The 27,751-nt window shown below is 38.4% G+C and overlaps 1 protein-coding gene across 5 annotated transcripts in view; it reads left to right on the top strand.

Annotated features, from left to right (window-relative positions):
• SLC25A12 (solute carrier family 25 member 12) overlaps nucleotides 1–27,751 on the top strand; it is a 212,463-nt gene that overhangs the window by 162,229 nt on the left and 22,483 nt on the right. For all 5 annotated transcript variants that reach the window (XM_086718898.1, XM_086718900.1, XM_086718897.1 and 2 more), the window contains 7 exons: nucleotides 888–1,026; nucleotides 1,924–2,017; nucleotides 4,977–5,061; nucleotides 12,135–12,216; nucleotides 13,707–13,865; nucleotides 17,193–17,245; nucleotides 17,717–17,797. In XM_086718898.1, the coding sequence (XP_086575024.1) occupies nucleotides 888–1,026; nucleotides 1,924–2,017; nucleotides 4,977–5,061; nucleotides 12,135–12,216; nucleotides 13,707–13,865; nucleotides 17,193–17,245; nucleotides 17,717–17,797 (693 nt within the window). The remainder of the gene's footprint in view (nucleotides 1–887; nucleotides 1,027–1,923; nucleotides 2,018–4,976; nucleotides 5,062–12,134; nucleotides 12,217–13,706; nucleotides 13,866–17,192; nucleotides 17,246–17,716; nucleotides 17,798–27,751) is intronic.

The raw sequence follows: 27,751 nt of genomic DNA, 5'->3' as shown, positions 1-27,751 counted from the left end.
AGACCTTTGTGATTAAGGTCACACTGGTATTTCCATAAGTATTTCTTTGAGTTTTTATTAGAGAATGTTTTTAATCATATGGGTTCCTCTGACTCCTGGCTTAGAAATTAGGCTTTTGCAAACTATGAAAAATGTTCTCTTTTGAGTTTATATCCAAGTGCTGGGCAGAGGGAGAACTTACCTCTTCACCCTGCAGAGGTAATGAAGGCCAGATTGCCCCCCACCCCCATCACTCCCCAGGCACAAGAGAGCCTCTTTTGCACTGTTCCACTAAAGATGTAATTTATAGTGAATAAATGCTCCCTAGATTTTCTCTACATTTTTTGGAGTTTTTGGTAGTTGTACCTTTCGTGATGCAGATTCAGACTGTTAAATATCTTAATTATAGTAGTGGTCTTTAAAAAAAGAAAACAATTAGGAAAGTTGATATTGTGAAATAGTTTTAAAATATAAAGTTACCACTGGTTTTTGTGTATGGAAAAAAGCAAGTTTAAAAAATACTCTGTATTGTACATTGATGTTTGAATTATCCTAGACTAGCAAGAGTTCATAGTTGAGGATCTTGAAAATCCTGTTTAAATAACCATTATTTTTGATCTGTGATAATTGTATTTGTTGTTTCTGACCTTATAGGTAGATGAACCGTGAAGTCCAACTTCCAGATGTTGCTTTCTTCCTTAAAACCTAAATTACATAGACCTCCCTGAGGGCGTGAAATGCACTGAGTGTTTCAGTAGGATACTTTCTTTGTATTTATGGACTGGTTGTTAATCACTTTAATAATGAAGACTACTTGGGATCTTCTTTGAGAAAAGTGTAGTGTCCTTAAACGTGTTTTATTTGTTTTTGCTTACTGTTTATAAACTTTTCCTGTTGTCATTTCCTAGGCAGCTGGAGGCAGCATCTCACACCAGGTTAGCTTCTCCTACTTCAATGCATTTAACTCCTTACTGAATAACATGGAGCTTGTTCGTAAGATATATAGCACTTTAGCTGGCACAAGGAAAGATGTCGAAGTCACAAAGGGTAAGATTTCAAAACTGTGTGTTGATTGGAATGTGCATTTTCACTTTTCTTTATCTAGGGCATGAAGCTGACCTAAGTTTACCACTCTGAAGCCAGATCTAGAGAGTGTGTTACGGTGTGCGTATGCTTCACTTGGGCGGTAGTGGTCTTCAAAAATCCAGGTGCATTTAATGGGGTGCTGGGGTCAGGAATAAAAAAGCAGCTCTGACAGTTTTGAAAAGAACCTTGGTCCAGTCTGTCAAACCGGCTAGTGGCAGTGTGGCCGAAACTTGTTTGTACTAGGAGGGAGTTGTGGCAGAAAGATGGGCAAGCCTCCTCTTTTTGCTGTGTTGTAGTAGGGTGTTTTCGTTGATTGGAGAATAGCACGTCTTTTATCTTGTGACTCTGGAGACGAAAGCAAATAAACAAGATAAGAGAGAGGATTCTTTTTTTTTTTTTTAATTTTTTTTTTTTAACTTTTATTTATTTTTGGGACAGAGAGAGACAGAGCATGAACGGGGGAGGGGCAGAGAGAGAGGGAGACACAGAATCGGAAACAGGCTCCAGGCTCTGAGCCATCAGCCCAGAGCCTGACGCGGGGCTCGAACCCACGGACCGCGAGATCGTGACCTGGCTGAAGTCGGACGCTTAACCGACTGCGCCACCCAGGCGCCCCAAGAGAGAGGATTCTAAAGAGATTGTTTTATCTTTGAAATAAATTTGTTTTTGCTGGTTCCTTGTGTTAACATTTTATCTTTTGCCGGCTTTCAAACTTTCATAGTGGAACTTAGGTATTTAAATTCAGTTTTAGATTTTTAAAATAATTCTAAAATGCCTTTAGCTTTCAGAGGATAGTTGGTTAAACTAGAAGCATGTTAAGAATGTTTTAAGATTTTCAATTCTTTCTTTTTCTTCTAGAGGAGTTTGCCCAGAGTGCCATACGCTATGGACAAGTCACTCCACTAGAAATTGATATCCTCTACCAACTTGCAGACTTATATAATGCTACAGGGTAACTATTCCAATAATTCTTCATGATATTTATTATAGGACAGTTCCTGTAACATGTGAAGCAGGGGTATGCTTTCAGTTCATTTTACGGTTGTTAATTCAGTCTACAAATTCCAAGAAAGAGAGAGAGGCCAAATGAGAAACGGGAGGAGGGAGAGACAGACGAAGACAGACGTTTAGGTTGGGGGGAATGAATGAAGGGAAAGGGAGAGAGAGCAAGAGGGGAAAAGAGCAAGGAGGAGAAGAGAAAAGGAGGGAAGAGAGGGAGAGAGGGAGGTAAAAGAAGAGAGTAAGAGCTCATGGGACTTGTGAGAGGGAGATAGGGGACAGAAGACACACGAGAGTGAGGGGGAGTGAGAAGTAAGAGAGGAATGGGGAAAAGTTGATTTCATCTGGACTCGATTAAATGTAAGAGATTTGTGAAAATTTGCCTACATTTATAAAGTAAGCTGCAGTACATGTCCAGGTGTCTTATAATCTTTTTGGTTCATTCACAAATGGTCATTTTTACAGAATAGTGTGTATCATTTTGTGTTGGAAGGTATCATTTCTTGAAATATGTTCGTGACGTTATCATTATGGTTATCATCATAGTCAAGCTCAGATATTTTATGCCTGCATTCTATTTTTTAATTTTTTAATGTTTATTTTGAGAGAGAGAGAGCATGTGCATGTGAGTGGGGGAAGGGCAGAGAAAGAGGGAGAGAGAGAGAATCCTAAGCAGGCTCTGCATTGGTAGTGCACTATGAGTGCAGAGCCCAGCTCAGGACTCGATCTCATGAACCGTGAGATCATAACCTGAGATGAAATCAGTAGTCGGATGCTTATGTGACGGAGTCACCCAGGGACCCCTAATGCCTCCACTTTATAGACTAAAATAACCAAAGCACATTGAGAGTTTTTGATTTGTGAAGTTCTTTTGTAAATCCAAAAGAAAAACCTTCATCTCTGTGCAGGATTTGTGGGATGCGGGACTTACGCTCTCATATTAGGTTGCAAGATTTTTTTAAGTGTAGGAATATCCGAAAAATGGTTTTCGTCTTTGTTTTTGTTTTTAATACGAAATTTATTGTCAAATTGGTTTCCATACAACACCCAGTGCTTATCCCAAAAGGTGCCCTTCTCAATACCCATCACCCACCCTGCCCTCCCTCCCACCCCGCCCTCCCTCCCACCCCCCATCAACCCTCAGTTTATTCTCAGTTTTTAAGAGTCTCTTATGTTTTGGCTCCCTCCCTCTCTAACCTCTTTTTTTTTTTCCTCCTTCCCCTCCCCCATGGTCTTCTGTTAAGTTTCTCAGGATCCACATAAGAGTGAAAACATATGGTATCTGTCTTTCTCTGTATGACTTAATTTCACTTAGCATAACACTCTCCAGTTCCATCCACGTTGCTACAAAAGGCCATATTTATTCTTTCTCATTGCCACGTAGTATTCCATTGTGTATATAAATGAAAAATGGGTTTTAACCCTAGAGCTGAGGACTATTAGAATCTGGGTATATATGGGTGATTTTAAGCCTTTATGCTACATAATGAATTATTGGTCTGGAGATGATACTAAAAATGCCATCCAGTCTTTGGTGATTGACATGAAATATCAGGCCATGTCTCATTCATCTAGAACTCACATTTTTAGCAGAGGTTCTGTGCCACCTTTATAAGATAATAAATGGTTTCAAAAAATGCTTTTCAAAACTAGATCTGAAGTGATCTACCTGGTTCATGGAATGTACTTATTTTTAAGTAAATTTTTTGGAAACAGTAGTACAGGGTTCAAAACTCAGAGCTTAAAAGAGCATGCTGTAAAAAAGTATCTCTTCTATCCTTGTGCCTTTCCTTAAAGGCAACCAGTATTCATCAGTTTTGTATTTGTCCTTCTCAAGATACTTTGTACCTATGCATTAAATATGTACCCTAAGGGAATACACTTAGTATGTATGAACTGTCAATGTCTATACTTTACTTCTAACCAGGATTAGTTCTTTACTTTTAGTATCTACCATTGGAGTATTATTAAATTTGTGTAGTACATATTATTTTTCTGAGATCTTTTGCTTTTTGTTGTGGGATCCTGGGTTTGGAGATTTTTTTTTCACTAAGATGATAGTGAATAGAGAAATACTACTTTATTTTACTATTATGTTTATTTTAGAGCGTGAGCAGGGGAGAGGGGCAGAGGAAGAGAGAGAGAGGGAGAGGGAGGGGGGGGAGAGAGAGAGAGAGAGAGAGAGAGAAAGAAAGAGAATCTTAAGCAGGTTCCATGCTCAGCACCAAGACCGACACAGGGGCTCCATCCCACAACCCTGGGATCATGACCTGAGCCGAAATCAACAGTCAGATGCTCAACTGACTGAGCCACCCAGGCGCCCCAAGAAATACTACTTTTAAAGCATCATTCTTGGGGTGCCTGGTGGCTCAGTCAGCTAAGCATCCGACTTAAGTTCAGGTCATGATCTTGAGGTCCGTGGGTTTGAGCTGTGAGTCAGGCTCTGTGCTGACAGCTCAGAGCCTGGAGCCTGCTTTGGATTCTGTGTCTCCCTTTCTTTCTGCCCCCCACCCTCCCACTCACACTCTTTCTCTCAAAAAATGAATAAACATTAAAAAAAATTTTTTTAAAACATGCTTCTTGGGGCACCTGGGTGGCTCAGTCATTTAAGCCTCTGATTTTGGCTCAGGTCATGATCTTTTGGTTCGTGGGTTCAAGCTCTGCACTGGGCACTGTGCTGTCAGCTGGGAGTCTGGAGCCTGCCTTGGATTCTGTGTCTCCCTCTCTCCCTCTGCCCCTCCCCTGCTCATGCTCTGTCTCTCTCTCTGTCTCTCAAAAATGAATAAAAAGGTTAAAAAAATAAAAAAGCCTAGTTCTTTTCCCATCTTCTTTTTTTCTGAAGAAATATGATCTTGGTATGAGGAGTTTGTTGGTGTCTAACAGTTTTTTCTTCCCCATATTTTTGCCTGAAGGCGCTTGACTTTGGCAGATATTGAGAGAATAGCTCCGTTGGCTGAGGGAGCCTTACCTTACAACCTGGCAGAACTTCAGAGACAGGTAGGAGGAGTCTCATAAATAGAATCACCTTCAAAAATGCTGAAATAGTATGTACATGACAGCCTAAAGTTCCTGAATGCTATGAAAATTAAAAACTGTCCAGAAAAAGTCTCTACTTAGCTCAAAGATTGCAACTGTTATTCCCACCCTCATGGACTATTTTTATGGGGACCTAAATTTATGTTTGTGTTTTTTTCTTTATTAAGATAAGGGAAATGAGAGTGCAGACATACACGGGCTTGACTCCTCCCTAGAACTAGCAGTCTTCCTTTCACTTGTGTGGTGACACTTAAAGATTAGTGTTAAGTTCACTTTGAAAAATTAGACTGATATTTATAGGGCTTTAAAAATACAAAACATTCTTCTAATGAAGTACATCTTTCACTGAGATCATGCTTTATAGATTACAATAATAACACAGGAAAACTATATAAGTAATGAGCCAGAAAGACAACCTTGAATATTACTACATTTTTTAAATAAAATATTAGCATTTTTTCTTAAAGGATGATTTAAACAATAGCTTCTGAGTCCCATAAAGTTAATACAGTCCCATTTCTGATTACAAAAATACTACCTCAGTGGGAAAATAAACCCCATGATATTACATGGAAGAGTACAATGGCACAGTTATTTTTCTTTTCTTTTCTTTTTAAGTCTTGTTTTAAATTGAAACTTTCACTTCTGTGGCACTTGGAGGAGGCCCCAGTTGTAGTTATGGTCACATGGCTTTGTGTGTGGGGTGAGGGTTAGGAGGGCTCCTCCCTGTCACCCGGTATTTCCCTGCTGTCATAGACAATGCTTGTGTCCCACATGATTCCTGAGGAGACTTGTGCCGTATGAGACATTGAAAGGGTGTGGGGAGATAGGGAAGAAGACAGGAAAAAAAGGAGAGAGAGAAAACACTAAATGGGCATGCCACAGAAAGAGCCCAAGTCTGTTTTTTCTTCATTGCTGCCACATAGGTGAATAGCCACATGTGCTAGTAAAACATCAAGGCATGTTAAGTGTGGTTCACTTTGGGAAATTTTGGTAGGAAGTTTTTCTTCTACTTGTGCTCCATGAAATGATGTTTCTGCTTCTAAAGCTAATTAGGATTTCTAGTTCTACTTTTCATAATAAATAAGAATGTTTGTAGTCAGGTAAGTAGATTGAAAATGGAAAATTTTGCTTTTATATCTACATTTTATGTTAATACTTTGGAGTGTAGCAAAGCTTTCTGTAGATTAAGATATATCTGTAACTCCTTACAATTTAGCTTCTTTAGTAGCAAAGAATTCTTACCTGCTGCCATCAAAGTTTATTTCCACTGTACGTTCTCAGGTCCTTAAAAAATAGATGGATTTATTTCAATTCATTGATTTATAATAAAATTTAATAAAATTGTTAAATGGTTGAGATATTGAAATATTTAAAGAGCTTAGTGAATTTAATTTTACATTTTGTGGTATACATTTATGAAAATTTGCTCTAGAAATTTGAAAAAGTTGCATTTCAAAAGATATTTTTCAGTATTATGTGTCTATAAATAGCTTATAACATTACTATATTTCCTATGCTGTACTTTTCATCTCTGTGACGGATTTAGTTTATAACTGGAAGTTTATACCTCTTAATCCCCTTTATTTTGCATTCCCTCCCCCCCCCCCCCCCCCCGCCCTGCACATTCCCTTTGGCAACCATTATTTACAACAGCCAAGATATGGAAGTAACCCAAGTGTCCACCAGTAGATGAATGGATGAGAAAGATGTGGTACACACACACACACACGAATATTACTCAGCCATAAAAAGGAATGAGATCTTGCCAATTGTGACACCTTGGATGGACCTAGAGGGTATTAATGCTAAGTGAAATAGGTCCAAGAAAGACAAGTATCATCTGATTTTACTTACATGTGGTATCAAAAAAACAAAACGAACACAAAACCCACCAACTCTTAAATCTTGTTTTGTAAGGCCAAGAATATTGAATTAAAATTCAGGTGTGATTTACTGGCAAAAGAATTTTGTTAATCTATTTTCCCTAGCCTTATTTTTCCAATCGTACATCTCAGTAGGTATTAAAATCTAGCTTTTTTCTCCCCCACCTCGTATAGTCAGTATAAAAATCTTCAGCTTTTCCTTTTCTTCTCTCCATTAATAGTATGCTGTTTTGAAGAGGTAGCTCTCTTCATTGGATTGACATACTACCTGAAGTAGTGTGGTTTGGGCACATAGCTTGACTTGTGGCATGATCTTGCTCTAGGTCATTCTCATTTATAGATTGAGGTATGTTCAACAACAAAAGCAGAAGAACTTTCTGCTACCCAAATGAGGTCTCAAGTCATTTCCTATCATACACATGTGCTTAGGGAACAGGTTAAAAATCAGTTAAGATTCTCAACTCTTATTTTGCTTTGAAAAACACTTAATTAATCTTGTTAAATATCACCTTCATGATCATAATCATAACTTAAGGGAAATGCCTTTTCCTTTGGCCCATTTGCTCATGGTAGGCGATCTTCTTACTGTTGAGTATTTTCTTTCAGTCTAAATGCTAAAAATTCAGTACACAGTCATTAACAGGCATGACAGCTACAGTAGCGTTCTACTTATGAATATTCATGAAGTGAAATCCATAGCATTAATTACATTAATTTACATACCTGAATACAAGTGAACCATAAGTTACAGTGATAGCTAAGCTTGAGAAAAACTTACTGACCATATTGTATTTAAAAAAATAAATAAATGGTATTTAATAAGGGCAGAGGCCAAAAGGCATTTGCGTATTTGGGTGTTTATAGTTAGAGATGTTTTTAGCTAAGAATTAAAACACACTGTAATCCTTCAGTTTTCATAGGATTTTGTAGGGCTTATAAACATTAAAAAATTAGTTTTTAAGTGCTTATTTAATTTTGAGAGAGAGAGCAACAGAACACAAGCGAGGGAGGGGCAAAGAGAGAGGGAGACAGAATCCAAAGTAGGCTCCAGGCTCTGAGCTGTCAGCACAGAGCCTGACATGGGACTCGAACTCACAAACCGTGAGATCATGACCTGAGCTGAAATTGGATGTTTCACTGCCTGATCCATAAACATTTTGTAAAGGAAGAGAGAGGGTAAAGAAAATATATGTGATGAACACAGGAGAGGCTTTTTATATTAATAAAAAATAGTGGTAATTTTATTCTTTTTTGGGATCATAGCCCTTATTTGAGTTTTAGTTCAACATATTTTTTTGAAAGGAGACATGATTGAAAATAATAAATCTATGAGAACGAGGCCTGTTTTCACCCAGTTTTGTAATTGAGAAATTCCATTTTGGGATAAAGCTTTATGTGCATGTTTTTAGAAGTTAAAAATATTTTTGCTGTCCAAGAAACAGACTCTTAACTTATCTTTACCTTGAAGACACACACTGTGTTTTCCACTGTGCTATCTTTGAAACAGAGTATTAGAAGTAACTGGTTAGCCTTGCTTTGTTCAATCAACGTTTAAAAAACTAACTGAACATAGTCAGTATAATATGTTGAAGTGATATCAAAAAGATTTTTGGTTTAGTAAATGAAAATAAATTTTTTTGAAAATTATTTTATACCATCTCATTCTTTTTGTTTTTTAATGTTTATTTATTTTTGAGACAGACCGAGCATGAGTGGGGGAGGGGCAGAGAGAGAGGGACACACAGAACCTGAAGCAGGTTCCAGGCTCCAAGCTGTCAGCACAGAGTCCCACGCGGGGCTTGAACTCACAAACTGCAAGATCATGACCTGAGCTGGAGTTGGACACTTAACTGACTGAGCTACCCAGGCACCTCTGATCTCATTCTTTTATAACTTTTACTTTTGTAGATGTTTACAATGTAATCGCTTCTTGCCCTTTTGGCTAAGATCAAGTGTACAATGCATATTATGTGTAATTTAATAAAACCTATTACTTATATTTATATAGATATTAGTACGATGGATCATGTATATAATTTATAAATGAAATCATAATCTTTGGTTGGCAGGAGTATTCATTCATAAACGGTTGTTGAAACTATTTACTTAAATAATGGTGGAGAATGCAGTGGGGTGACTAGGGCCACGGGTCTGCTTATTCCCCATCTCACTATGAGACCTTTATTGTCACTTGTCCTGTCCTTAGTATGGCCATCTTACCTTTAAATGCACAGTGGACTGACTGAGAAATTAGTACTTTGTGGTCTCACTGTGGGTTAGACCATCCTGGTGGTCTCAAAGGGAGTTTATTTACAGAAGATTGAGAAACACTGGGCCCCCCAATGGCTGCATTAGACCACAGGTCTTGAATGCTGCTTGGTAAAGTACTTTCACCCTTTGGGAGATAGTAAATCTCTAAACAGTCTAAAATTAGTGTTGTTGGGGCGCCTGGGTGGCGCAGTCGGTTAAGCGTCCGGCTTCAGCCAGGTCACGATCTCGCGGTCCGGGAGTTCGAGCCCCGCGTCGGGCTCTGGGCTGATGGCTCAGAGCCTGGAGCCTGTTTCTGATTCTGTGTCTCCCTCTCTCTCTGCCCCTCCCCCGTTCATGCTCTGTCTCTCTCTGTCGCAAAAATAAATGTTGAAAAAAAAAATTAAAAAAAATAAAATAAAATAAAATTAGTGTTGTTATTGTAGTGATAAAGAGAACAAAAAGTAATTGTCTTTTTGGATGGCCCATTTGCTCTTCTGTGAATGAATCAAATTATGCTTATATTAAGGTTTTGTTAAAATATCCTACTCTTTCCCTTATTTGATTTCAAATATAAATATCAGTTCTATTTATTGCTCACTTTTGTTACAGTACATAAATTAAACACAATGGATGGCAATGCAGTTGCCTGGGCTAACTTGGTAGGAAAAAATGTATTTCCTACAAGATCATGATAATGTACTACTCTGTAATTTTCCACCATTTTCATGATGGTTTCTTCCACATGCTAAATTCAGTTTTGTACATAATAGGTATATACTTTCACGCAATGGATTATAATAAAGTTAGTATATTGTGATAGTTGAGCTTTATAAAATATGTACTGATATTTGAAATAATGGTGTTTTACCAATTTTTTTTGCCAAGGGTTTTCTCTGGGTTTCATTTTGACTTTTCATCATACATTACTTATTTTCCTTTTTACTATAGAATTTGTTGAACCACAGCACTGGCAAGCATAATGCGCTTTTTTTTTTTTTCTTTTTTAAGCATAATGAGCTTTTAAAAGATCTCTGCCTGCAGAGATCACAATCAAACATTAAACATTTAGGTATCACATGCTTTGGTTAAAAACTGAAAAGATGTGTATTGTGATTCAAGATTTACAAAACAACCAAATAAAACCTTTCTATAGGCTGCTTCTCAAATTATTTGTAAATATCCAGGTTTGTCATATTTATCTTGATTAATTGAGCTTTGAAGAGATTGTACAGATGAAAGCAAGTCAGAGTAGACTAGCTTTTTTTCTTTCTTTTAGATTTTAGGCATGGATTCCCTCTCCATTAAATTATTCTAATGAGAGTATCTAAGCTTTTTATTATGCAGGTTTTTAAAAAAAGCTTATTCCAAGTTAATATTTTTCAAGTTTTCTTTATAATAAACCAAATATTTTATTCTTTCATTTCAAACTGTTTATGCAGCATAACTGCTGTTTTCATAAAGAATATATTAAAGAACAAGACTGGCAGACTAGTATAGACAAATTATTTTAGATCCTTTATGTTGTGGGTTACCTATGAAATTCTGAGTCACAATAGGGTTTTTTCCTTTGCATTGTTATCATAATAAATCCTATGTTGTAACTATAAATGTGGGTAGCTAGGATAGTTTTCAGCCTAACTACATAGCAGAATGATTTAAAGCCTTTAAAATATAGTAAGCTCCAGGCCCCAGAGACTTATTTTTTAAAGCCTTTCTTTGGATAGGTATAGCTGGAGAATACATAGGTCTAGGAAAGAAAATGCTCAGTAACATGGTTCAGAAATACGTGGTTAACTAGTGATAACCTCAGTGGTGAGCTTGTAAAGCCAGAAGTAAGGGGGCCAAGGCTCTGAACTCTTAAAACTGTAGTTATTAAAGTTTTTCACTTTAGTCCCAAAGAGAAGCATTTGACTTTGCTTCACCTACATATACATAACAATCCTAGTTGTGTGACTGCTCCAGCCTTAAGAGAAGAGGCGATAGGCGGCCAAACCAAATCCAACCAGGAGGCTGTTGGTGAAAGAAGTAATGGCCTTGAGGCATGGGAAGATAGCACCAACAGGTGCATTAGATCTTGATGCAGTAATTGATGGACCTAGGAATCTGATGACTTTCAGTCATTAGAGAAGGTGTTTTTTATCATCAGTATTCTCTGATTTAGGAATCAAGATAGTTTGTGTACCTTTTAGAAATATATTTTTTTAATGTTTACTTTTGAGAGAGAGCAAGTGAGAGCGGGGAAGCGGCAGAGAGAGGGAGACAGAGGATACAAAGCAGGCTCCATGCTGACAGCAGCAAGCCCGATGCGGTGCTCAAACTCACGAACTGTGAGATCATGACCTTAGATGAAGTTGGATGCTTAACTGACTGAGCCACCCAGATGCCCCCATTTTTGAAATATTTTAAAATTTTGGGGCGCCTGGGTGGCGCAGTCGGTTAAGCGTCCGACTTCAGCCAGGTCACGATCTCGCGGTCCGTGGGTTCGAGCCCCGCGTCAGGCTCTGGGCTGATGGCTCGGAACCTGGAGCCTGTTTCTGATTCTGTGTCTCCCTCTCTCTCTGCCCCTCCCCCGTTCATGCTCTGTCTCTCTCTGTCCCAAAAATAAAAAAAAAAAAAAAAAAAAAAAAATTTTAAGTTAGCTAAAGAAGGGGGAAAGATTTTTTACTCGAGACATTTATTTACCCGAAAGATTCACTTCTCTGGAATGATAGTGTATTCTCCAATATTAGAGAAATCAGGTATTAATAGGCTTATTAAAAAACGGGGCGAGAAGAAGGCAACTGTGTCTCTTAGGCTAATCGAGGTATCTATTTTAAAATCATAAGTAGCTGAATTGTAGCCTTTTTTATTTGCCATATACTTTTCCAAGTGTCTTTACCTATTTTTTCCTCCCTGCAGCAATCGCACGGTTTAGGCAGGCCGATCTGGCTCCAGATTGCCGAGTCTGCTTACAGATTCACTCTGGGCTCAGTTGCTGGAGGTGAGTGACATGTCTGTGTGCTGTCTCAAGCTTGTGTTAATTCAGTACTATCTCACTAGACTGAGACAGGTCAGCAAAGGTGCAGTTTCTAGTTCCTGCGGGTCATAACTACAGAGCTTTCTGCAGTGTCCTTTATTTCTACCTGTGATGAGAGGATTGTCGCAACACAGCTGTGGCCCCTCTGGCTCCAGTGTGTCTTCAGGACAAACCCCTGTACTAAAGTGAAAGTCTGCATGCGTGCTGCACTCGCCTTAATTATCCTGTTAAGACAGTGTGAAGAAATGGAATAATGGTGTTGGGGGTGAGGCAGGTATACAAATCCCAGAACCTTACAAAACAAAACAGCCTCCTAAAGTGATTGATTCACTGTGGCTTTTCTACTTGTATTTTTTTTTTCCCCTCTCCCTCTTTACTGGCTAAAGAATTATCTAGACTTGTAGTTAATATTTGCTAAAATGAACCCCTAGTCCCTGCTCCTAGGCAACATTTGAGAGACTTTTTTTTTTCTTACATCTTTCCATAGAAAATGTATAGAATCTGAAGTAGCTTTGTTGAGAAGATCCTAGGAGGTGTGATTAAAATGCTTATGATTTTTCAAAACAAGCCTGAACTGATGAAACTATTGTTTTTTCCTTTTCAGTTTTAGAAGTTGCAGAACATGTTTTGGTTTTCTTTTCTTTTTTTTTTTTAATTAATTTTTTTTTTTCAACGTTTATTTTATTTTTGGGACAGAGAGAGACAGAGCATGAACGGGGGAGGGGCAGAGAGAGAGGGAGACACAGAATCGGAAACAGGCTCCAGGCTCCGAGCCATCAGCCCAGAGCCTGACACGGGGCTCGAACTCCCGGACCGTGAGATCGTGACCTGGCCGAAGTCGGACGCTTAACCGACTGCGCCACCCAGGCGCCCCCATGTTTTGGTTTTCAACAGTTGAAAAATAACACTCCACTTCATTTTATAATTTTTCCAGTGTCAGAAATCCTAAAGCCTGGCATTAAAAAAGGCCAAAAAACACAAATTCTGTACAAAGGGATAGGGTCATGTTGAGATGTGGTTCCAATATTATGGTCATAACTAAGAGTAATTTACCAAAATGCTTTAGTAAACTAAGTTTTAAAATTATAGCTACCTGTTTCTACACATATGGTTATTTCAAAGGGTAAATGGTATAATATTTCGGCATTGAATGGAAAGTATAAAGAAATATATAATAGTTTCATGTTGCGGAAATCAAGTCTTGATGACTTAACGTTGGTAATGACTTGAAAATGCACGCAGTTGTTCTCTGAAGCAGCTATATTTATGGGTCCCAAATGCTAGCCTGTCATCCTTCAGCAGTGTATGGAAGAAGGAAGAATAACATACAGTCTCTTTTGTGAGAATAGATACCGTGTTTTGTTTTTTAGTCCTTTGAGATGAGATTTGTTGTCCTTAAAGAGCCTCCATTTAATTGCGCTCTCTTCTAAGGGTAAAACTTGTTTTCTTTGTAGCTGTGGGAGCCACTGCAGTATATCCTATAGATCTGGTGAAGACCCGCATGCAAAACCAGCGTGGCACTGGCTCTGTTGTTGGGGAGCTGATGTACAAAAACAGCTTTGACTGTTTTAAGAAAGTCTTGCGTTATGAGGGCTTCTTTGGACTCTACCGGGGTGAGTAACTGTATCTTAGCTGCTGAAGTTAGTGGTTTTATCTCAGCAGCAGCAGATTTTAACACCTTGATTATGAAAAAAGTGTGTTGTCCAGTCAGAGTAAAGATGTTTCTCTCTTTTAATTTTCTTGTTGCTTGTTTCCCTTTTTACATTCTTGCTGGTAACTAGCAGTATGTGTGTAGACAAGGCCTTTATTTCTTCCTGATGTGTGTATTTCATGGAATCCAAATTCTGTTGCCACTGTGCTCTGACAAACTCAGGCACATGTCTGCAAGTGGAGTAAAGGATGACAGCTAAGAAACAGAGAGCTGCTTTTCTCAAAGAGTTGGAGAAAAGAGATATGCCTCTGCTCTGTGAAATAGAAGCCAGGCAGTTAGTTGAAAGTGAGTTTACCCTCTCTGCACTTGTTTCAATTGAAAGAGATATCAAATGTGTTTGTCTCTTCCAAGGAGACCATTCACAAGTCTTTTTTTCCAGTGAGTCATCTGAAGTTAGAAAAAAAAAAAAATGAATAAAAGAAAACGCTTGGCTTCATGTCTCATTCTGTCTCCTTTCCTCCCCTTAGCTCAGAGGCACTGTGAGTAAAACCAGAGAGATTTTCTTTTGCAGAGAATGTTACCACCAAGTCTAGGCTGAGCACAGTGCTGTCAGCATCAGAGGCAACAACCCCCTTGTAGAATTCTCCCCACCCCCGTCGGCTTTGTAGGAACTTGTTCTCTTTGGAGAGGGAATGACTTTCATGTACATGTTTTCACATTAGAATTTAGGGTTTCCTTTGGGAGGGAGATTAATTTTTTAATCCCTTTGGGCGCCACTTGGAATTCTTTGAAAATATTCTCTACATGCTCAAGTCCAGAGCATTTTTGTAATTTACTGTACTTATTTGTTTGCACACACAGTCTCATTAATCCCTATCTCACTCTGAGCTCTGTTGAACTGTTTGGCCTAGAACTTCTTCCTTGGAAAGAAAGACTGGACCTGAACAAAGCTTATGCTCATGTACAGGAGGAAAAAACACCTCTGGTTAGCATTATTTGCAGATATTCAAGTGAAAAATGTATCTCTGATACAGTTAAAGGAGAGGGTCATGAGGATGTTCATTATTGGCATTTTATATAGAATAAGAAAAGAGAGTGGTTTTGAAATCAAAGTAGGCTTAAATACCCTGCTCCTAAGAATGAATGTAGTTAATTTTACTCAAATATTCAGAACTCTAACCTCCTTGAATTCCAGCTGTATCACATGTACTCCACGGGAGGAAGGTGTGTGTTGTCCAGAATGCAGATCTCTGCCTGGGAATGCTTATTTTAAGCTGTACTAAACCCTGCATATCTAGATTATATTTAATGAGGAATTTAATGAGGGTTGAGTGGTGCTAAGGGTTTTTTTTTTTTTTTTTTTTTTCTTTGTCATCTCCAATCTTTCTTTGTTGAAAAATGACCTTTCTTCCTCCTTGGTTTACTTTTTCTCTACCAGAAGTAACCTAGATATATACTGCACAGTTTAACCTTCTCAATGGATGGATGCTTACGGAAAATTTCATTTGGGAGAGATGTCATGTTAATGAAATGAGTCCAATATAGCAAGTTTAGGGGTGGGGGAGAGGTGGAGGGATTGTTAGCTTTATCCAGGATGTGAGCTGATAAAATCAGTTCTTTAAATGAGAGACTCTGGTATTAGGGAGAAGATTGTAGGAGTCCTGTATGTGAACACTATGATTATTGAGATTGTCATATGTGGCTTAGAACTGGTCCATTATTCTGTCAGATGATTGACAAAATTGTTGACAGATTAGCCTAAATTTCTTTGCAGGCAACAGTGATAAAATGACATAAATCAGTACTTTATTAAAATTCCATGAGCCTTATTGAGGCAAGTTGTAAAACAAATACACATGCTGACATGGTTGTATGGAAGTTAGATTAAAAGTAATAGGGCCTCATAATCATGAAGGTTAGAAAGTTAAGACTGCCATCTGCTGATTTATTCTTTTAAATCAGTCTGCTACCCATTAAAGGTGTGTGCAGATTTGTGTTTGTCATTGATAATTCAGTTTGACTGACAGTAGCCTGTATGTATGATTACTTGCTGGCTCTCAACTCTTAGAAAATCACTCAGCAGTATCCTCAAAGTAGGCTTAAGATGAGCAGTGAGTGTGCAAACACATACATAACTCCCCCTTGGCTGGGTGATTTAAAGGATATAGAATGTTTATTGTTAGCATCTTTAAAAAATGTATGCAAAAAATGTATGCCAACAATTTGAGTAATCTGTGTGCTTTACAAAGCTGAGCCTTATGAATATCTACAGATGTTGAATTGTTTATATATTTTTTTCTTTTGCAGTTTGCAGCCAGCCTGGGAAATTTAACTTTCTAAGAATAATGATTTCCTTTGTTTTAAGAAGATTCTTTTGAAATGTCTTAAGTTTGACATACATTAGTAAATAAGAATGTAGCAGGCATATGTTTTTGTTTGTAAAAGATATCCAGGGGCGCCTGGGTGGCGCAGTCGGTTGAGCGTCCGACTTCAGCCAGGTCACGATCTCGCGCTCCGTGAGTTCGAGCCCCGCGTCGGGCTCTGGGCTGATGGCTCAGAGCCTGGAGCCTGTTTCCGATTCTGTGTCTCCCTCTCTCTCTGCCCCTCCCCCATTCATGCTCTGTCTCTCTCTGTCCCCAAAATAAATAAACGTTGAAAAAAAAAATTTAAAAGATATCCATTAAATGATACTTAAAACTGCATTTTTCTTTGCATTTTTGGCTTCCTTTAAAATAAATGGTACTGAATTCTGGTTTTCTCTATAAAGAGAAAATTATGCAAGTTGGTGTTCTGTAATAACCAAACCACTATATGCTAGTATATAGGTAGCAGCATTTGTGGCAAAATCTGGGTCTTTTCAACAGCAGGCTTTGCAGAGGTTTTCCAAGCATACAACATTGGCTTCTTTAAAGTGCCTGTCTATGTTTGTATATTGTTGGTTGTAAAGGGAGGGGATTTGGTTACATTGTTATTGGCAATGTTCAGGAGTAGAGAAGATCCATGGTCTCCATTCCTTGCTCACATACTTTTTGAGACGTGTTAGATAATTAGGCTTTAAAGGAAGCATGCTTAAGAAAAGGATTTATAGCCTCAAGAAAGCATAACATTATATTTGACATCAGTATTGTATACATGTACAGAGTTTTTAGGATAGTCCATTTTTCCATATTTTAATGAAAGCCCTAAAATGTTTGATGCATTAATAATATGAGGGAAACTGTTGCTTGTTGGGCTTGTATGTTCATGTTTAGTACATTCATATTGTTAATGCTTCTTTCTGTTTACCTAGGTCTGATACCACAGCTTATAGGGGTTGCTCCAGAAAAGGCCATTAAACTGACTGTAAGTATCTTTCTCTTTGAATTTATGTCTTTTGTTTAGATTATCATTAAGCCAAAAATTAATGGTGCTGCTGCTGAGACTGGCCCACTATCAAGACATTTGTAAAACTTTAAAGTTTTATGTAGACATTTAATAATTTTTTAAAAGTTTATTTACATTGAGAGAGAGAGAGAGAGAGAGGGAGAGAGAGAGAGGACCAGCAGGGGAGGGGCAGAGAGAGAGGGGGACAGAGGATCCAAAGTGGGCTATGTGTAGACAGCAGAGAGCCTGATGCAGGGCTTGAACTTTCAAACCGAGATCATGACCATAGCTGAAGCCAAACACTTAACCAGCTGAGCCACCCAGGCGCCCGATGTGATAATTTTTAATTTTATCATGAGACAAATATTTTGATGACTTGGGAAATGAATAACATGCCATTAGAGGAAATGGTTGAGAATTCTAGTTAACCAATGTTGTCTTTCTGATTAGGTTAATGATTTTGTCCGGGACAAATTTACCAGAAGAGATGGCTCCATTCCACTTTTAGCAGAAATTCTTGCTGGAGGTTGTGTAAGTATTAATACTGGGCATCTCTCATGACAAGTATGTTCCTTTAACCTTTTTTGCACATTAGGTATAATATCTGAGTGACATTCCTTCTGAACTCAAGGGTTTCTAAGATTTTCTCAGTGATAATAAGGAATGCTTTTTATTTTTTTTATTTATTTTTTTTTTTAATTTTTTTTTCAACGTTTATTTATTTTGGGGACAGAGAGAGACAGAGCATGAACGGGGGAGGGGCAGAGAGAGAGGGAGACACAGAATCGGAAGCAGGCTCCAGGCTCCGAGCCATCAGCCCAGAGCCCGACGCGGGGCTCGAACTCACGGACCGCGAGATCGTGACCTGGCTGAAGTCGGACGCTTAACCGACTGCGCCACCCAGGCGCCCTAAGGAATGCTTTTTAATTTCATTGCATGATCTAACTGATTTTAAGTGCAGAAAAGAGGTAGTATTTTTGTCAGCTCTAACTCTTAGAAGCTCCTGACATTATGTTCCACACTTTGTAAAGTTCTGATTCTGATTCTTAAATATTATAGAAAATAGAGTAATGGATAGGGTTCCCATACATTTATATTGTCTGGAAGTTCAAGTGTGAGATGACTGATTAATTGAGCTCTTATATTTCAGGTGTAGGACTGAGTAAACCATTGTTTTATAATTATAATTTTCCTTCTTTAGGGACCAGAGGTTATAGCAAACAACTGTAATTATGTTAAGGCTATTACATTTCTGAATGCAGAGTTTCAGATTATATTTAATTAGAGCACAAAGGTTTCTATCTTTAAAATGTAAGTATAACATTGGATTTAGACCAATTCTCTAATCTAAGTTTGTAGCTCAACTAATTTTATTTGTGGTGTTCATTTCAAATTTGTTAATACACAATTTAAGACTTATTTAGTCCGTTTTGTCCCTGAAGCCCTTAATAATTTCCAGTTGAATTGGCTGACAATCCTAGCTAAACCCTCCTCAGTTGCTAGTGGAACTTGAGGTGATAAGGTCAGTGACCTTTGCAACTTTTAATTCAGAGAAGATGCCCTGAGGGTCAGAGAGAGGGGCTGCTCTGGATTCTTCTTGATGAGATTTGTCAGCCTGGTACATACCTGGGTCCTCACCTTTGGGCAATTGAAGTTCCTATTGAAGAGGTGACTTGGGCTCTTTGTGTGTGTGTGTGTGTGTGTGTACATATGTACATATGTATGTATGTCCATTTGTGTGTATGCTTGTACACATGTCCACCCAAGTACATTCTCAGGAAGAAAACTCACCTCTTTGGCTGACTTTCTTTTTTCATGAAGGACAAATAACAAACATAGAATAAGACCTTTGTTTAAGCGGATCACAAAAAATATAGTTTCTCTTCTTCCTTTACCCTAATTAGATGCTGTAATTATTTCTTTTGTCATGAGAGAATGTTTGCAAATCGTAAATATTCTTTTTCTCAGTTTTAGTTTTAGTTTGGTTAAGAAATTTCCTAACTTAGTTTTGCAACTGCTCATGCGTACACTTGCCAGAAATATCCTGAGTCATGCTCTTTCTGTCCCATGTAGCTAATTATTTGTTTCCATTTGTAATACCCAGAGGTTTTTTGCCCATGAAACTGACCTGTTCCCATGTCTGACATGTGACCTAGGTGGTTAAACTGTAATCAGATATTTGGTTCCTTTGTTTTTCCTACCATGGACCCTGTTTCTAGGTTTGAACTTTGGGAATTTCTATTGAAGTCTGGGGTGCCTTGAGGGTTGTGCTGACACTCTAAATTTCTTCTTTCATCGTGACTTCTTTCTGAGAGCTTTGATGGATTGTCTAGTTGGAAATTGACAGCATGAAAAATAGACAGGTTGGGTTGTAGGCAGAACGATGAGGTTGTCCACAGTTCTTCATCTCAAACATTTTTTGCTGCCCTCTTTTTTCTAAATTTCTTCTTCATTCGAGGAGGAAAGAAAATGTGTAATTACTGAGTTTGTATTGATGAATTCAATTACACTACAGTGTAAATGATTGTTAAAGCATAATCTGCCAGTTCTCCCAAAGGTCTATGTATTTCAACAGAGAATAAGGCCTTAAACGAAATGAGTGAGTCTCTGTGTAAAGAATATCAGCCACTGTGGAATACAGGAATTCTCTCTTTACCGAACGAAACCTGATAGACAGCCACCAGATAAACACTGGGAAGAGTGGTTACCCGTGCGCCTGATCGTGAGAACTCTCACCATCCTGGGTAGTGGTGGTGATCTAATGTGCAGTGTCCCTGTGGGTATTTGGCTGAATGCTGTCAGTGCAACCAGCTAAGAACAGTGCGCATGTTTTTCCAAAAATCACTCAGTTTTAAAGACCTACCTTGTGTTAACCTAATGCAAAACATGTTAGCCTAATGCAGCTTATTTCAGAGGAAATGGCTCAAACTGAGCAGTCATTATTGGTTTTATAGGTTTTTTCCCCAGCAGAAGGATCATCTAGGACTTGGGCTTTGAGTTGCCTATATATAATGGAGAGAAATTCTGCTGTGAAAATGACTGTTGCCCTCTAGGAAAAATGGTGTTCATTGACTAGATAATGAATTGACCAAGAAATAAAAATACCTGGTCCTTAGACCTTATTTTTTGTTGTTTGTTTTGTTTTATGACCTATTTTTTAAAAATCTGGTATTTGATACATGCCAAAGAGTGCATACTATATAAATCTAAAGAGTAATAATAAAATGAGCGTCTATAAGGCTGTCACCCAACTAAAATATTACTATAATTGACACTGGTTTTTGCTTCTAATGTAGCTCTAATATGCTAAGATTGCTAATGAGCAAGCAGTAGGGACTTTTCCTATCTGAACATTTTATAGGCGTTAACTATCTCATTATCACTCCCACCTAGAGGTGAAGAAAAGAAACCTAAGTGAGATCCAGTACTTAGTAAATGGTAAAGTTAGGATTCAAACCACTTTTGTTTCAAATCCATATTTACTCATATTTGGTATATTTCCATTTATTCATTCTTCCATTTATTCATTCTGATTCAAAACCAGCCATCAAGGCTGAGAAGGATTTAGCTTCTTTTTTCCTGTGAAGGAAACCAGACTTAGGATATGTTTACGTCTCATAGAAAAAGGGTAGTTGCTGATCATTCTCACCAGATAAAACTTAATCTTAAGTCTAATCATATTCTGTGGCAATTTGAAAGTAGAATTACTTATTGTGATTAGCTTCATTCCTACATATCACCAAAGAAAATACATGCTTATGGTTATAATTCATCATAATAGCTGCCATTTCTTAAGCATCTCGTACTGGACTTGTACTTTATAGGCATCTTCTCATTATTCTCAGCTTGAATTGAAGAAACTAAAAACTCAGTGAAATGTAGCAATATTTGGTGTTTGTTTCTGTTTATTCATTTTTTATTTATTCTCTCATTCATTGAATGCCTGCTGTGTTTCAGGAATATTTTTATTTTTTTTTAATTTTTTATTTTTTTATTTTTTTATTTTTTAAAGTTTATTTATTTTTTTGGGACAGAGAGACAGAGCATGAATGGGGGAGGGGCAGAGAGAGAGGGAGACACAGAATCAGAAACAGGCTCCAGGCTCTGAGCCATCAGCCCAGAGCCCGACGTGGGGCTCGAACTCACGGACCGGGAGATCGTGACCTGGCTGAAGTCGGACGCTTAACCGACTGCGCCACCCAGGCGCCCCTCAGGAATATTTTTAAAGCAAAAGCTTTATTTTTTTTATTTTATTTTTTTTAAAATTTTTTTTTTTTCAACGTTTATTTTATTTTTGGGACAGAGAGAGACAGAGCATGAACGGGGGAGGGGCAGAGAGAGAGGGAGACACAGAATCAGAAACAGGCTCCAGGCTCCGAGCCATCAGCCCAGAGCCCGACGCGGGGCTCGAACTCACGGACCGCGAGATCGTGACCTGGCTGAAGTCAGACGCTTAACCGACTGCGCCCCCAGGCGCCCCTCAGGAATATTTTTAAAGCAACAGCTTTATTTTTTTTATTTTTTATTTTTTTAATTTTTTTTTTCAACGTTTATTTTATTTTTGGGACAGAGAGAGACAGAGCATGAACGGGGGAGGGGCAGAGAGAGAGGGAGACCCAGAATCGGAAACAGGCTCCAGGCTCCGAGCCATCAGCCCAGAGCCCGACGCGGGGCTCGAACTCCCGGACCGCGAGATCGTGACCTGGTTGAAGTCGGACGCTTAACCGACTGCGCCACCCAGGCGCCCCAGCAACAGCTTTATTAAGATATAATTCTCATACCCTACAATTCCCCCACTTTAACGTGTACCACTCAGCAGTTTTTAGTATATCCACGGAGTTGTGTAGCTATCACCAAAGTCAATTTTAGAACATTTTTATCACCCCAAAAAGGAACTTGGTCCCCTCTAGCTGTCGCCCATCAGTCTTTCCTCTTTGCCTCTGCCAAGTCTTGGGCAGCCGTTAATAAGCTTTCCATCTCTACAGATTCACCAGTTCTGGACATTTCATGTAAATGCAATGAAAAACCTGTGGCTTTTTGTGTCTGGCTTTTTATTTATTTTTTTTATTTTTTAATTTTTTTTTAAAATTTTTTTTTTTTCAACGTTTATTTATTTTTGGGACAGAGAGAGACAGAGCATGAACGGGGGAGGGGCAGAGAGAGAGGGAGACACAGAATCGGAAACAGGCTCCAGGCTCTGAGCCATCAGCCCAGAGCCTGACGCGGGGCTCGAACTCCCGGATCGCGAGATCGTGACCTGGCTGAAGTCGGACACTTAACCGACTGCGCCACCCAGGCGCCCCAACAATTGTCTGGCTTTTTAAAATTCAGCATAATGTTTTCAGGGTTCATCCATGTTGTAGCATGGATCAATGCCTCAGGTCTTATTGCTGAATAGTGTTCTATTATGTAGATATGTCACATTTTGTTTATTGATTCATCAGTTGATCATTTGGGTTGTTTCCACTTTGTGGCTATTATGAATAATGCTGCTCTGAACATTAATGTAAAAAGTTTTCTGCAGACCTGCGTCATCACTTCTCTTGGGTATATACCCAGGAAGTGGAATTGGTGGGTCATATAGTAACTCTAATTTGTATTTTGAGGAACGGCCAGACTGTTTTCCAAAGTGGCTGCACAGTTATATGTTCCTACCAGCAGTGTAGGAGCTTTGAGATTTCTTGATATCCTTGTCATTGATTTATATCCATCCTAGCGGGTATGAATGTTACCTTGTTGTGATCTAATGACTGACAGTGTTGAGCATCTTTTTAAGAATGTATTGGCATTTATATATCTTCTTTGGAGGAATGTCTCTTCAGAACCTGTGCCTGTTTTTAAATTGGGTTGTTTTTTATTATTAAGTGATAAGAGTTCTTCGTATATTTAGAATCCCTTACCAGACATGTGATTTCTAGTATTTTTCACTTTCTTGACTGTGTCCTTTGGAGAATTGGACTTTGATTCTAATGAAGTCCAATTTAATTATATTTTGTTGCTTGTGCTTTTGGTGTAATGTCTAAGAAATTATTGCCTAATCCAAGATCACATAGATTAATACCCATTTTCTGCTAAGAATTTCATAGTTTTAGCTCTTACATTTAGGTCTTCGATCTTTCACACAAATTGTTAACCTTAATTTTTTAGGGTCTTTTGCCCTGAGCATAGAGATTATTAAATGACAGTTTTATTTTTCATTGTTAACATTTTGGTATATATTTCCTTCTAGTGTTCTCATACACATGCTCATCTGCATGTGTACACACACACACACACACATACACACACACACGCGCTTTTTAAAACCAAATGGAAGTTTTGTTGACTCTGAGTTCTTGATCGAAGATACAGGCTGCTCTTACTTTCTTTTATTTTCAAGTGTGCGTGGTGGGGAGGGACAGAGGGAGGGGGGCAGAGGATCCAAAGTGAGCTCTGGGCTAACAGCAGAAAGTCTGATGTGGGGCTCGAACTCAGGAACCACGAGATCATGACCTGAGCCGAAGTCAGACGCTTAAGTGACTGAGCCACCCAGGTGCCCCAAGGCTGCTCTTACTTTCTAAAGGCAGCAGAGAATCAACAGCAGAACATTTCACTTTGGAAGCAGAATATAACCTTTGGGAAAAGAAATAAAACAGGGTATGCATTTTTAAATTTTAAATCTTCATTGCGAACTTTAACCAACTTTTTATTTATTTATTTTTTATTTTTTATTAAAAAAATTTTTTTTTTCAACCTTTATTTATTTTTGAGACAGAGAGAGACAGAGCATGAATGGGGGAGGGGCAGAGAGAGAGGGAGACACAGAATCGGAAGCAGGCTCCAGGCTCTGAGCTGTCAGCACAGAGCCCGACGTGGGGCTCGAACCCACGGGCCACGAGATCGTGACCTGAGCCGAAGTCGGACGCTCAACCGACTGAGCCACCCAGGCGCCCCTAACCAACTTTTTAAAATATACCAAAACCTCGAAAAAAGACTTCTAATTCAGAATTTATGATAATATAGATGTGCCCTCGTAAGTTTTTTGTTGTTGTAGTATCTATATCATAGTTACCTTTTTTTTCTTTGTTTTAATATTTTTGTTTTTTAAAATTTACATCCAAGTTAGCATATAGTGCAATGATTTCAGGAGGAGAATCCAGTGATTCATCCCCTACGTATAACACCCAGTGCTCATCCCAACAAGTGTCCTCCTTAATGCCCTCGCCCATTTAGCCCATCCTCTCATCCAAAACCCCACCACCAGCCTTCAGCTCTCTGTATTTGAGTTTCTTATGTTTTGTCCCCCTTCCTGTTTTTATATTATTTTATATTATTTTTGCTTCTCTTCCCATAACTGTTTTGTATCTTAAATTCTACATATGAGTGAAATCGTATATTTGTCTTTCTCTAATTTCCCTTAGCATATAATACACTCTAGTTCTATCCACGCTGTTGCAAATGGCAAGATTTTATTTTATTTTTTTGATTGCCAAGTAACATTCCATTGTGTATGTATATACATATATGTATATATACGTATGTATACGTATATGTATACACACACATACACACATACATACATACCACATCTTCTTTATCCATCCATCAGTCCATGGACATTTGGGCTCTTTCCATACTTTGGCTATTGTCAGTGGTGCTGCTATACACATTGGGGTGCATGTACCCGTTCGAAACAGCATACCTGTATCCTTTGGATAAATACCTAGTAGTACAATTGCTGGGTCATAGGGTAGTTACATTTTTAATTTTTTTTTAATTTTTATTTATTTATTTAAAAAAAATTTTTTTTTTTTTAACATTTATTTATTTTTGAGACAGAGACAGAGCATGAACGGGGGAGGTTCAGAGAGAGAGGGAGACACAGAATCTGAAACAGGCTCCGGGCTCCGAGCTGTCAGCACAGAGCCCGATGCGGGGCTCGAACTCACAGACCGTGAGATCGTAACCTGAGCCGAAGTTGGCCGCTCAACCGACTGAGCCACCCAGGCGCCTCAATTTTTTGAGGAACCTCCATACTGTTTTCCAGAGTGGTTGCACTAGTTAGCATTCCCACCAGCAGTGCAAAAGGGTTCCTCTTTCTCTGCATTCTTGCCAATATCTGTTGTTGCCTGCAGTTGTTAATTTTAGCCATTCTGACAGGTGTGAGGTGGTATCTCATTGTGGTTTTGATGTGTATTTCACTGATGATAATACAGTTACTCTTGACTAAGTTTTACAGCTCTACAGAGAGGGAAAACAAGCGTGTTTCTGCCTGGGATCAAACTGGGGACCTTTCGTGTGTGAGGTGAACATGATAACCACTACACTAAGGAAGCCAGCTGTTGTATGACCTATACATTGACCTTTAGGTTTAACAATTGCTTGACCCTTCTTTAGGTGGGGTTGGGGCAGTATTTGTGTGTACGGTTACCCATAAATATGTGTTACAGATGCTGTATGTGTAGCATATATAACAAATATTTTTGGTTTCAAATATTTTTTTCTCATTGCTCTTATAGGCAAGCCATTCTTATTAGGCCATATGTTTTTCTTTTTCTTTTTCTTTTTTTTTTTTTTTTTTAGAAGGTCTCTGTATATGTAGAAATCCATACATACATGTATACACACATATTACATGTCCATATCAGACATAATATAATTGAGTGCTTAATTATATCTGTTGTGAGCAAGAATAATATTTTAATGTCAACTTAGAATTTTCAAAGTACTTTAATATGCACATGGTCACTTCTTGTGAAATAGGTAAATGAGGAAAAGAAGCTTAGAAAGGTTAAGTCTCACCCCAAATCACACAGCTAATACATGCTGCAGGTTTCATGTGAGCACCAAATATTTTAAGAACAATTCCTTTTGTTTGATAATGCTCTCTTGGAGAATCAAATCCAGGCCCTCTTCATGTGTCAAAATAAATCTAGGTGAGCCTATTCAACTTTGTGATGACTTTTTTTTTTTTTTTAATTACATTGTTATCTATATGATAAAGATGTAGTATATGTCTGAGTATATAAACATATATGTGACTATTTAGGTGTAATTAACATACCAAAAAATGAACAGATCTTACATGTCAGCTCAGTGAGTTTTAACAATTGTATATACCCATGAAATCACCACTCAAGACAAGATATAGAACATTTCACCTCAGAAAGCTGATTCATTCCTCTTTCTAATCAGTCATTCCTCTGTTCCCCTAGGCAACCACTATTGTTTCTTCTTAGATTTCATATAAATGAAATCATGCAAAATGCATCCTTTCATAGCTGGCCTCTTTTGCTAAACATGTTTTCAAGAGTCATCCTTATTATTGTGTGGGTATCAGTAGTTAGGTTTTGTTTTTAATTTTACTGAGTATTATTCCACTGTATGAATTGACCACAATTTGCTTATTTGTTCTTCTGTTGATGGACATTAAAAAAATTTTGTTAATGTTCATTTTTGAGAGAGAGAGAGACAGAGCGAGAGCAGTGGAGGGGCAGAGAGACAGGGAGACACAGAATCTGAAGCAGGCTCCAGGCTCTGATCTGTCAGCACAGAACCCAGCGTGGGGCTCGAACTCACAAACTGCGATTTCAGGACCTGAGCTGGTCAGTTGCTTAACTGACTGAGCCATCCAGGCACCCCCTGTTGATGGACATTTGAGTTTTTTCCAGTTTGTATCTGTTATAAATAAGGTTGCTGTAAACATTCTTGTATAAATCTTTTTGTCAACATTTTTCACAGGTGAGTATTTAAGAGTAGAATAGGGTACAGGTTGTGTTCAATTTAAAAGAAACTGGGTCGCCCAGTCAGTTTAGTGGCTGACTCTTGATTTTGGCTCAGGTCATGATCTCATGGTTTGTGAGTTTGAGCCCTGCTTTGGGCTCTGTGCTGACAGCATGGAGCATATTTGAGATTCTCTTTCCCCCCTCTCTCTGCCCCTCCCCTGCTCTCTTTTTCTCTGTCTCAAAAATAAATAAATGTTTAAAAAGTTAAAAAAAAAAAAAAAAAGAAACTGCTAATTGCTTCTTTGAAATGGATGGACCATTTTACAGTCTCAGCAGCAGTGTCAGATATTTGTAATTCCACATCCTCACCAACATTTGATATTGTTAATCTTATTTTAATTTAATTTATTTTTATTTTATTTCTTTAATATTTTTTAATATATATTTATTTTTGAGGGACATAGTGTGAGAGAGTGTATGAGCAGGGGAGGGGCAGAGATAGAGGGGGACAGAGGATCTGAAACAGGCTCTGAGCCTATAGACAGAGAGCCTGACACAGGGTTTGAACTCACAAACCATGAGATGATGACCTGAGCTGAAATCAAGAGTTGGCTGCTTAACCTCCTGAGCCACCCAGGCACCCCAAAGATTTTTTTTTTTTAATTTTTTTTAACATTTAGTTATTTTTGAGACAGAGGGAGACAGAGCATGAATGGGGGAGGGTCAGAGAGAGGGAGACACAGAATCTGAAACAGGCTCCAGGCTCCGAGCTGTCAGCACA

The sequence above is a fragment of the Puma concolor genome, chromosome C1, assembly GCF_028749965.1.
Source record: "Puma concolor isolate L17-30 chromosome C1, mPumCon1.1.hap2, whole genome shotgun sequence".
Classification (NCBI taxonomy): domain Eukaryota; kingdom Metazoa; phylum Chordata; class Mammalia; order Carnivora; family Felidae; genus Puma; species Puma concolor.
Note: the sequence above shows the minus strand (reverse complement) of the source record. Positions and strands in the feature narration are given on the sequence as shown.